At 48.6% G+C, this 12,047-nt stretch overlaps 1 protein-coding gene across 2 annotated transcripts in view; it reads left to right on the top strand.

Annotated features, from left to right (window-relative positions):
* The window catches only part of GALNT13 (polypeptide N-acetylgalactosaminyltransferase 13), a 134,641-nt gene that overhangs the window by 69,147 nt on the left and 53,447 nt on the right, over nt 1–12,047 (top strand). For both annotated transcript variants that reach the window (XM_062004986.1, XM_062004985.1), the window contains exons 5-7: nt 2,022–2,188; nt 3,686–3,893; nt 4,645–4,815. In XM_062004986.1, coding sequence (XP_061860970.1) covers nt 2,022–2,188; nt 3,686–3,893; nt 4,645–4,815 — 546 coding nt within the window. The remainder of the gene's footprint in view (nt 1–2,021; nt 2,189–3,685; nt 3,894–4,644; nt 4,816–12,047) is intronic.

Raw genomic sequence — 12,047 nt, 5'->3', positions numbered from 1 at the left:
ACCTCTAAGGGTCTTTTCCTTGTTGTGAAACACAGGACAAGCAGAATTTATCCCAGCTTTGCACGTACTTTGAAGCACGTTGTTAAACTCTGAAGAACAGCTCTGAACATCAGCAGCACCGAGCTTTGCACTACAGCCTGTCTGGTTTTCAGTCTTTGATATTTGACTTTCAGATGCCAGGCTGACACGAGACACCTTTCAAGGGCAAATATATGTGTGAAGGGAAAAAAAATGGCTGTGCCTTGGAAGCAAATAATATCAAATTGTCCTTTTGTAGGCATCCTGGGCTCATGCTCCTTTGGACACCCGTGTGTGTTGCCATCGTGGATGATCATTAGTAAAGGACTCTTTGTCTGTCTGAGCTGTAAATCATAATTGGTAGATAGTTCTGTTGTTAGATTGCTGTTATTTTGAAGGTGGGATGGCCACCAGCAAAATTCAGTGGCCATCATCAAAGTAATGTCAAGACTTGTGTGTGTCTATGTATATAGCAATATTAGCACTGGCCTTTCTGTCATCAGATGCATCTGTCTATAGGTCAGTGTGTGTGTGTGTGTGTACACATATGATCATATATGATAGAAATCAGTGGTATTCTCTGTTCTTCTGTATTCTCCCCTTGCCCTGTAATTGAAAACCTGTGCTCACAATGTTGTTTTAGCTGGTTTTTTTAAATGCCAGTGAGGCAGAAGAAAAGGTTAAAGAGTTTTGTTATGGTAGGTGAAGTTTAGGGAAGAAACTGCGTGGACAGGATGACTTTTCTTCGGGGACCTTATTTGTTTGTTCTCCTGGGCCTTGAGAGAGTTTTCTTTGAGGAGGAGGAGGCTGCTCCTGAACAAGTACTGCATTGGGACTGGCTGATCATTCAAATAACACAAGTGAGAAGCTGAGCCTGTGTCATAATGATAGTGAATAACTCGTTCAGATTTTCATGGAAGCTTCAAACTTGTGGTACTACAAAGAAGAAATGTTAAAAAGCCATACGAGGTCCCTTCCAACCCTTAAGATTCTGTGATTCTGACTCTGTAATCTCTCACTTGATACACAGTTTAATTCATTGAGGGGGTCTGTGCTGCTGCCATACCTGCTCACCAGTCCCTTCTGGGAGGATTGTCCTGAGCCAGGGTCACAGGGGAACAGAAGAGCCAGAGAAACATAGGATAGCAAAGCACCAAAACCAGTGCAAATCATCTGAAGTCACAAGGGTTAAGGATCCATATTATCTGTGGTTCAGTGGCACGACTCAGGTCAGGTTGATGGGGACATGTTGGTATTTTTGAAGCACGTCCAAGATCTGGAACCAACTGTACAGAATGTGGGGTTGTGTCTTGTAATAAGCTTTGATTTTCTCCCACAGAATCGGCAGTGTTTGGTATCTGTTGCTCACTTTGCCTTAATTTTGACATTTTCCCCAAGCAGGTGAAATTATTGACCTGCCAGTCTTCCACTGAATGGGCACACAGAATGTTCCAAATAACAGTGATTTTGTTCTTCTCTTTGAGAGACCACAAAAGATGGGAAGGTCCCAGAGCCTGTGTGCTTCAAACCATAGAATTTGGGATTTGTCACAGTAAAAGACTTGTTTGACCTAAATATAACAGCTTGATGTTATATTATACTTTATATTAGTTGCCCCACGTCCTGCATGCACTAAGAGTTTTCTGGTTTTGATGTTGGGACATGCTGAGGCTGCTGGATGACCTGAAAGGTCTTTCCCAACCTAAATGATTCTCTGATTCTGAGTGGGTTTCTCTGGCACAGTGAGGAGAGTGGGAGTCCGAGGGAGCTGTGAATGCAGTGATGCGTGTTCCTCTGGATCTTCTGCTGCGTTTTCGTAGCAAGAACATAGAATTCCCTCTACCTTTGGGCTTCTGACTTGAAGAGATCAGCGATGGCTTTGAAACGTATCCTGCTCAACAGACTTGAAGCCCCTTTTCCTGGCTGGGCTGTTGGCAGAGGGGATATTTGTTGAGATTCACCTCCCTTCCCTTCTGTTTTACTTCTGTCTTTGTTTTTGGCAGGTGCAAGACCAAAGTGTACCCCGACGAGCTGCCCAACACCAGCGTGGTGATCGTGTTCCACAACGAGGCGTGGAGCACGCTGCTGCGGACGGTGTACAGCGTCATCAACCGCTCCCCGCGCCGCCTGCTCGCCGAGATCGTCCTGGTGGACGACGCCAGCGAGAGAGGTGGGCAGGGACAGACCCCCAGCAGCCCTGGGGAGGCTGCTCTGCGTGGCCTCTGCCGTTCTGTGTTACTCTACAGGCCAGTCCTTTTTCACAGCTCTCTTGGTGTCTCTCAGAACCCTCCTGTTCTGTGTTTTGGGTTTCCCCAAATATCCACACCCAGCCAATTTACCGTTGCTCCTATTTGTGCTGCATTTCTTTTGCTCTTGGATTTTTCTTCCCTTTTCCCTTTTCCCTTTCCCCTCCCTTTGATTTTTTGAACCCAGGGTTTAGAAAGAAAACCGACTGCATGTGCAACTGCTGTTACCTGGAAAAGGATTCACGTCACATTCTTCAAATGGAATCAGTGGATTGATAAGTTCTCTTGCAGTAGACAAATGTATATAATGGCAAAGAATATACAGCTGCAGCTGTTCAAAGAGCAGAGGAAGCAGGCTAAGCTGTCCTTTATTTCTACCCCACGTAGCATTAACTTAACTCTAATTACTCTCCTGGATTTCCTTGCTTCAGAAAACAGGTAGGCGTAGTGTTTCTCTGTACCAGAAGATGGAGGAGAACTTTAGCCCAGGTAGCTATGATTTTCCCTGCAAAACGAAGTTTTAGGTTCTTAAAAGGCTGTATTCATACCAGACAAATGAGCAGGAGTGTGATCATTGTGCACTTGCTCTTGGTGGCTCATTTGTTTCGAGCAACCTGACCGTGACTTGTTTAAAATGATAGTCTCATGAGATGCTCTGGCTGATGTGTGTGTGTGGGGGGAGGCTTCTGTGTGGCTGCACTGAATGGTGTGCCAGTGGGAACATCCATAGCTCAGCTGTCTGTATTTGGGGAAGCTCTGTGTTTGTGCTGCAGGGCTGAGCGTGGTGCGTGAACTCTACATCATCACTCTCCACAACTCCTTGACAGGATGTTGTAGTGAGATGGGGAGAACTTTCTCACAGAGAAGGTTATTGAACATTGGAAGGGGCTGCCCAGGGATGTGGTGGAGTCACCATCCCTTGAGATACTCAAAAGAAGTGCAGATGAGATGCTAAGGGATATGGTTTAGTTTAGTGATGGGCCTGGCAGTGTGATATGAGGGATGGGACTTGATGATCTTAAAGGTCTTTTCTAACCATAATGATTTTGTAGGGGTTGGTCTCTGCTCTCCAGTCATGAGAGAGACAAGAGAAAATGGGCTCAAGGTGCCCCAGGGGAGGTTGAGGCTGGAGCTGAGGCAGAACTGTTTCCCTGAGAGGGGTGTCAGCCCCTGTGCCAGGCTGCCCAGGGAGCTGGGGCAGTGCCCAGCCCTGGAGGGATCCCAAAGCCGTGGGACTGAGAGCCCTGGGGTAGTGCTGGGCTGGGCAGGGTGAGGACAGGGCTGGGACTGCAGCAGCTTGAAGGGCTTTTCCAACCCAAACAGTTCTCTAACTCCATGTCGTATTTGGAGTCCTCAGTAGCTGCCCAACTCAAAGCATTGTTTTTCTTCTGTTTTCCCCCTCCCCCCGTTGTCATCGGCAGAGTTTTTGAAGGCCTCGCTAGAGAATTACGTGAGGAGCCTGGAGGTGTCGATCCGGATCATCCGCATGGAGCAGCGGTCGGGGCTGATCCGCGCGCGGCTGCGCGGGGCGGCCGCCTCCACGGGGCAGGTCATCACCTTCCTGGACGCGCACTGCGAGTGCACCCGGGGCTGGCTCGAGCCCCTGCTCGCCCGCATCAAGGAGGACAGGTAAAGGGGGGGCTCTGCTGCCTCCAGGCCTGGCCTGGCTTTCGCTCTGAAGCTGAAGGCGAAGTTGTTTGTTCGCTGGTTGTCAGGAAGAGAGGGTGTTCCCTACTGTGTGCAACAAAATCTAATATCCAAATAAATCCCTTGGTCCGTACAGCAGGGTTTCTGTTGCTGGCTGTAGGAAGCGTGTCAGCAGCAACTTGTGCTGTTTCCCTTCTCAAGGTCTGCATCTCCCCTGCCCTGATGGCCACCTTTCTCCCTTCTTTCTGCCAGGCACAGCTTTCTGTCCATGTGACCTCTCTGCAATTTACACTCCTTCATTTTTCTCTTTTTTGTCTCTTTCCCTTTGTTCTTTTCCTTTTTTCCCCCAATACATGATGCATCCTTCCCCTTTTTAGCACCTAAAGGCCCTGCCAGTGCGACCCAAACAAGGAGGAGAATTTACCAGTCCGGTATAGTTTGTGCTGCTGGAGTGAGGCGTGCAGCAGCCACTCCTGCTGTTGGAAAGGATTTGGCTGAGGAGCGGGAGCCCTGGGCAGGGTTGGTGCTGGCAGTGAGGAGTCAGCATCTCCAGGAGGATGCAGACAGCAGAAAAAGGCAGTTTTGCATGGCCTCTTTCCTAGAAGAGGAACCCTGCATGGAGCAGCACTGAATGGGGATTTTATGCAGAGGAGCCTCAAAATAAGAGCAGCATTCAGCACAGCAACGTGAAACAAAGAGTTGTTTAAAAGAACACAGGTTGTTTTTCTTGCAGGAAAACTGTTGTCTGCCCAATCATCGACGTGATCAGCGATGACACGTTTGAATACATGGCAGGATCAGATATGACCTACGGAGGGTTTAACTGGAAGCTCAACTTTCGCTGGTATCCCGTTCCCCAGAGAGAGATGGACAGGAGGAAAGGAGACAGGACCTTGCCTGTGAGGTGAGTGAACTGAGAGTACTACAGCTCTCCTGCGGACTTGTTTGTGTAGCTAGTGATGCTTAATACCTAAGGATTTGCTGCAGGATCAGAGAACACATGTCAGATAGCGGTGGCACACTGTTTGGGGTAGAGAAGACCAAAATCTGGCCTATCCTTGGTGCTGCCATGTGGTTATCAGAGCTGAGGAAACCCATTTAGCTCTTCAACATTCAGTCATTCAAAATGTTACCTGCTTTTCCAGTTCCCTCCATGTTTACTCTCTGCAAGCAGCCTGTTGACCTTGTGTTTACAGATGCTGCTCGTTTCGTAAGTGAAGGCAAATATTAGAACACGCCTCTGAAACACACGTTTTTGAGCCCAAGTGTTGGTTACACCAAGTGTTGATTTGCACCTAAAATACCTGCTTCTAGTGCCTAAAAAATGAAAGTCACCGAGTCAAAAGTGATCTAGGAGTATGTCCTGAATTCCTGTGGCCATTCCTGACCTCTTTTATTTAATTGCTCAAACCACTGGCTGTGACAAAACCGCCACAAAAAACCCATTTAAATGGCGCTGAAAGAGAACAAATGGAATAAATGACTCGCAGTGGGTTGTGTGCTCAGCTCTCATAGCTTCTGTGGCCTTCAGGCAAAGATGAAACATGGTGAAAAAACCAAAAAAGGCAAAAAACAAAGCTTTCCCAAGGGGATGGAATGGTTTCAAACATGAGCCATGATGAAGTGGACAGAATTCCAGTCCTGCATACCTCCGATTGTGCACAACAGGCAGATAAAGGGAGAGCCAGCTCAGGGGACAGCAGCCACAGCACAGCTGTGCCAAACACTTCCAGGTAAGGCAGTGGCCGGGTGAAGGGAAGCCTTTCAGAACTTACTTGTGCTGGAAAGTGGTCAAAGTCCGTCATTGCTTCTCCTTGAAAGCCTGGAGACAGGCAAGGTCTAATGATGGAAATGATCTCAGGAGATGCAAGTGAGGTCCTCAGCAGTGGGAGTGGTGGATCCTGTCATTAGCAGAGGGGAAATGAAGCTGTTTGTTATAGAATCGTAGAATTGTTTTGGTTGGAAAAGCCCTTGAAGCTGCTGCAGTCCCAGCCCTGCTCTCATCTTGCCCAGCCCACCACTGAGCCCATGGCCCTCAGCACCTCAACCCCACGGCTTTGGGATCCCTCCAGGGATGGGGACTCCCTGGGCAGCCTGTCACAGGGGCTGACAGCCCTCTCAGAGAAACAGTTCTGCCTCAGCTCCAACCTCAACCTCCCCTGGTACAACTGACTTTGAGTCAAGAGAACTGTTTTTCTCATGTTCTGAACTGTTAGCACTCAGCTGTGAAGTCTGCCAGCAGCTATTTTGTTAAAGCTGAGGTGTGTGTGAAAATTGGTAGAGTTAATTATGCTAACGAGCTGCAGAGCCTCAAGTCACTTGCTGTGCTCCCTCCAGCCTGTCTCTCCTGTGCCAAATCAATCCACAGACACTGGGAGTTTTCAAAGACATGCAAATCCCAGTTCTTATTTCCTTATCTCGAAGCGGAGTAGTACTCACAGTTAATCCAGAATCAGACATGTAATTGGCTCTTAAAAGTATCAAAACAAAAGAAGTAGCTGCTTTCCCCCACCTCCTTCTCCCCAGCGATTCCCTGGGCTTCCTGGGATCCTCCTGGTCAGATGGGTGCTGGTGAGCTGAGTGTGGGTGAAGGAGCCAGAGGTTAATGTCAAGTGCCATGTGCCTCACAGTTATCGCTTAACACAAATGCTTTTGAGTGAAGAAGTGGCTCTGAGGGTGTGTCATTGTGCTGGCTTAAGATGAAAGTGTCAGCTTTTAGACCTATTTGGTCTTAATCCTGACAGGTTGGAGAGGTGGGCCTGTGCAAAGCTTGTGAAGTTGAACAAGGCCAAGTGCAAGGTCCTATGTTCAGGTCGGGACAATCCCAAGCACAGGTACAGGCTGGAGGATGGGTGATTGGAGGGCAGCCCTGAGGAGCTTAGAAGTGTTGATGGATGACAAATTGAATATAAGCCAGGGATGTGCACTCACAGCCCATAAAGCCAACCCTGTCCTGTGCTGTGTCACCAGCAGCAGGGGCAGCAGGTCCAGGGAGGAGAGAGTCTGCCCTTCTGCTCTGCTCTGATGAGACCCCATATGCAGTGTTGCCTTCAGCTCTCGGGCTCCAACATCAGAAGGACACGGAGCTGTTGCAGTGAGTCCAGAGGAGGTGATGAAGATGACGTGAGGGCTGGAGCCCCTCTGCTGTGGAGACAGGCTGAGAGAGTTGGGGTTGTTCAACCTGGAGAAGAGAAGGCTCCAGGGAGACCTTAGAGCAGCCTCCAGCCCCTAAAAGGAAAACTGGAGAGGGACCTTTTTACAAGGCTTGCAGAGGCATGAAAGGGCTAATGGCTTCAAACTGAAACAGGGGACATTGAGATGAGATATCGGGAAGAAGCTCTTCTCTGTGAGGGTGCTGAGGCCCTGGCACAGGCTGCCCAGAGAGGCTGTGGCTGCCCCATCCCTGGCAACGTCCAAGGGTAGGTTGGATGGGGCCTGGAGCAACCTGGGCTGGTGGAAGATGTCCGTGCCCATGGCAGGGAATTGGAATGAGATGAGCTTTAAGGTCCCTTCTGACCAAACCATACTGCGATTCAATGAGAGAGAAGCCTTTTCTGACCACATAGCAGGGGCATTTTGGTCTCTGATGCCAGAAGGTACTTCCTTTTACTCGATGGGAGGGGACCCAGCACTGCAATGAGCCATGATGCTGCCTGGGTATAAGACCCTTCCTGTAGGAAACAATGTTTAGTAAGTCTTCAGCTGCCTTCAGTGCCGGCTGGTATTTCCAAATGCTTGTCAAACACAGTCCCAGAGAGTACATCAGTCCTGAGGTGTCAGAAATACTGTCACAAGTTCTGCATCCAAAAAGAAAAGGTGTAGCATTTCAGCTCAGTTGGGAAAGGTTTTGGCAGCTGCTGCCACCAAAAAATGGGGGGATAAAAAGAAACCAAAGCCCAGCCCACACCGAGTGTTTAGGAACAAATTGGTGAGTTCATTCCTTTATCCCATTCTGTAACATCAGTTCAGTCTCTTGTAGACTGAATGTGTCTTTGTTCTTGTTTTTTCTGTGCAATGAGCGGAACAGGTGTAGGATACAAACTGCATTGGCTCCCTCCTTTGTGTGCATGGCTGCAAGGTGAGCGTTGCACTCACACCCTGCTTTTTGTTCCACTGGAAGTCCACGTCATTGGCAAAAGCTGTACTGAGAACACTCATCTTCCCTAATCACTGACACAGTCCCACCTTTGCTTTTTAGATCCGAATCCGTAGCACAGACCTTTTCCAGCTGTGGATTGTTTTATGTGCAATTTACTATCTGTGTGTGATTTGTATCACTGTAGAGGTATCTTTATGGGAAAGGGAAGGATAGCTCAGTGACGAGAGCTCCCTGTGAACAGAGTTCAGCCATCACGTGCTCTGTGACCATTGGCCCCAGCAAAGTTCAAGGCAGAAGGTGCTGTACCCTCAGAGGAAGGTGCTGATTCCTTCTAGTCCATAGACATGGAATGCTGCTTGCACATTCCCCTGGGGAGCTCAGGGAACTGTGAGGTTCCTAACTGAGGGGTATGAGTCAAATATCTGCCTCTGTGGGCATCTCTAGATTTAGTGGGAAAAGGTTAATTAATTCAGTGCCTCTGGTATTAAAGCCCCACAGCTAATTGTGATGCACTGCAGCAGTGCAAGAGCTCTCCTACTGACACACGTTGGAGAAGTTCCGTGTTTGTCGTGTTTTTAGCAAACAGAACAGTGGGGGTTTGTGGGCACCTCTCATACCAATTAGTGATGCCTTTGCCTCGGACAGGTTGGGTCCTGATCCCATATCCCTCCCTGAGTGCTGTTCCTGCTCTGAACACACTTTGCCCCCTGTTTTCTTCTTCTGGTTCTCAAACCCCACTCTGACATCTCTTTTCTTGTTCTCATTTTCTTCTTCTCCTTCCCTTAGCTAGTTTTCTCTCAGGTCAGCTAACACCCTGCCAGCATAACCTTTCCCAGAATAGTCTGAAATGCCACGAATCACAGGGCTTTGCAAAAGTAGCAAAAGCCTTTCCCCAAAAGAGTCTTCCTCAGAGAATCACTGGCTTTGCAAAGATAGCAAAAGCCTTTCCAGTTTGCAGGCACTCCCAGTCTGAAGGTGGCAGATGAAGGTGGGCAGCGCTGACCGTGGGGGCTGGCCTGTGCCCTCTCCACCCCAGCCCCTCTCAGTACTCCCCAGCCTCAGGAGAAGAGAGAGCTGAAGCTGGTGTTCATCAGAGAACAGGGATTTCTTAGGGACTTTCTTTTTTGAATGCATTTAGAATTCTTTTACCTGTGCAATGATCAGAAGCAAAAGTAACATCAGGGAGTTCCTGAGGTGTCTTTGCTAGTAACCATAAAGTGAGGTCAGGAAGAGGATGCTGAGAGGAAATCCCTGAAGGAAAGATTATTCCAGGAGAAGGAGCTGTTACAGACAAATATTTCATGCTCTGAGGTATGTTGGGATCAGCTGAAACACAGATTTTTTTCAGGTGTGTTTGCAGAAATCCAATGAGAACCGTGTCTGAGTGCAGCTGGCACCTGAGCTGTGGAGCTCACAGGGGCTGCCAGGGCTTGCTGCAGGGGTACATTTCTTACTCTGAAGGTACAGCAGCCCCCAAGGACTCGTGTCAGTGGGTACATATGTATTTCCTGTCATTGGCATAGCAAAGGCTTTTCATTGCTGTTCAGATGCACCTCAGGGTTTTCTCATTTCCATACAGACTCACTGCCACTGGAGTAACCTCCAGCTCTGTAAGCTTGGTAAGCACTTAGACCTTGTCCAGATGTGTGATTCTGAGAGCAAAGCTCACTGCTGTTCCCAGAGGGCTCCCTGGGAGCAAATCCTGGATGCAGAGGTGGAGCTTAAAGCCAGAGCTTCCTGCAGGTGATGGGTGGATGTGGGAGTGAGGAGAGTTATGGGCAGCGGTAGATGTTCACGGGTAGTGCCAGCCAAACCTTGCCAAACCTTTCCTTCTCCTTTTTCCACTGAAAAATCCTGCCACAATATTTGTACTTTGCAGGACATCCTTTAAGTGAACTTGTTTCTCCTTTTGTGAACTTGCTTGGGCAGTAGAAGGCTGGTCTGTACTCAGATGAGTTTACAAGTGTCTCATTTTCTTACCTCTGCAGTATTAGAAACAGATTGTTTCCATGCTGGGCAGTTACAGCCTCTCCACAGCACAGTTCTGTGGATCTTTCCATGCTTGCCCTTATGGGGTTTTTTTAAGCTAAAGGCACTCCAGGCTAGTATTACAAATACTAAAAAACCACCACATTTTCTTCCAGACAATCTCAAGTATATCACTTATTTAGAGAGGAAAATGAAAAGATCAAATGTTAGGAGGCTATTGTGTTTATCTTAGTATTATGGCTGAGTTCACTTGGAGTTGCCCACAATTAGTGCTGCCTGGGTGACAACCAGCAGTGTTGGAAACTGGTGTAAAAGTCTTATTCTGAGCTTTAGAAATGATGCTGTCACTGTTGTGGCTGCTGGATCCCTGTGAGGGGTTGCAGGAGGGAGAGGCTGGAGGATGCAGGATGAAGTGATGTCAGGCAGCTTGGGAAGCTCCCAACCTGAGAGAAACCCACCTGAGTGTCCCAGCCCACAGCCTCCCTGCTCACATTTCCTCCCCTGTGCCTGAGGGATAGGGGATGCAGCAAACCCAGGGTCATGGTGATACTGAGCAGCTGCTGGGATGGGAAGGGGCAGGTACAGGATTGGGGACCTATCTCGCTGCTCAGGATTGCAGGAATGGGACACAGACATCAGCTCCAAAGTGAAATTAAAGATGGGTTTGAATGATGGTCAGAGTTAATCATCACACATTACTGTCATTGTTAGTATGACTCCAAGTAGGCAAAATAGAGCTAATAGGCACAAAGCTGAGAAAAAAACCCACCCTGTAGGAACCCTTCCTCTTTCAAATACCACTGTGTCAGCTGTTTTGCAGTGAGGGCTCTGCAGACCTGTTTGTGTAACGTTACATTTACATAAGACAGGGCAGCCCAGCCTCCAGCTCCACTGACCAGTTGTTCAGTTTTTAGGTTCAGTTAGTTGAGTCTCCGTGGCTTTTGTTGGTGCATTAAGAGCATGAAACTCAGAACTTCCAGTTGCAGTTAGTGAGTTATTAGGAAAACAGTTTGTTTCTCAGCAGCACTTGCTGATGGTGTTTCAGAAGGATCCAAACCCATGTGGACAAATTCAATTGCATCATTCAAAAATCACTTCAGGCTGAGTCCTTGCTAAAATGGGCAGTTTTGTACCATTGAAGCAAAGACTGTCCTTCTCCAGGGGAAGAAAAGAAAGGAGGAAGAAGGAGAGGAGGCAGAGGGTGAGAGTTTCTGTGGTTTGATTCATCTGCAACCAGTGGCATTTCTTGCTTTTCAGTAAGGGCAGTGAGGGTGGGAGTCAGTGCAGGAGGAGTGGGGGTCTGCTCACACAGCGCTGGCATCTCTCCTGAGTTCTGGGGGAACTCATCCAGTTGTCAAGTAGGTGAGAAAAGAAGTACTGACACAGCTTTTGGTGTTGGTGTAAGGAGTTTTGCCCAGGCTTGGAGAGTTTCCAGCTACTCGATCACAGATGTGTCTCTTCCCTTCAATATTTTTGCATTGATAATAATCTGGCACAGAGCCAGCTCGATTGAGAGAGCTGTCAGAGTCAGCTTGAGTTTGCTCCCCATGCTGGATGGCATTTAAACTGTGATGATAGTTTGGTGGGGGGGGTGGGGTGTCCCACCACCCAGGATAGCTCTGTTTGGGGCAAAACCCAGCAAGGCTGAGGGCAGCAAAGAGGCCTTGAAACCTGGCAAGGTTTGACTCTGTCCAAATGACAGGTAATTACCTGAGCTTTCAGTGCTGAGTGCACAGAGAGAGAAACAGGAGCTGTTGGTAAACTTGAGGTGTCCCATATTATGTCGTTGCTGAACTGCTTTTTTCCTGGGAGGGATGGTATCAGCTCTGGCAGAAGAGGAGATACTGGCACAGCAGGTGGATTCCCTGGCTTTGTTGAGTTTGAGAGTAAAGGAGGATTCCTTCCTGGCAGGGCTGCATGCAGTGGGGCCACGGGAGCAGCTCTGTGCAGCACAGCAGCATCCCCACAGGTCCCTGAGCCATGTGTGGAACACCCACACTAACCGCTGCCCACCACACCATCCCCTGTGCAGTGGGGCATTGGCTGCC

Source organism: Colius striatus, chromosome 11, assembly GCF_028858725.1.
Source record: "Colius striatus isolate bColStr4 chromosome 11, bColStr4.1.hap1, whole genome shotgun sequence".
Classification (NCBI taxonomy): domain Eukaryota; kingdom Metazoa; phylum Chordata; class Aves; order Coliiformes; family Coliidae; genus Colius; species Colius striatus.
This window is presented reverse-complemented; position numbering and strand designations above follow the sequence as displayed.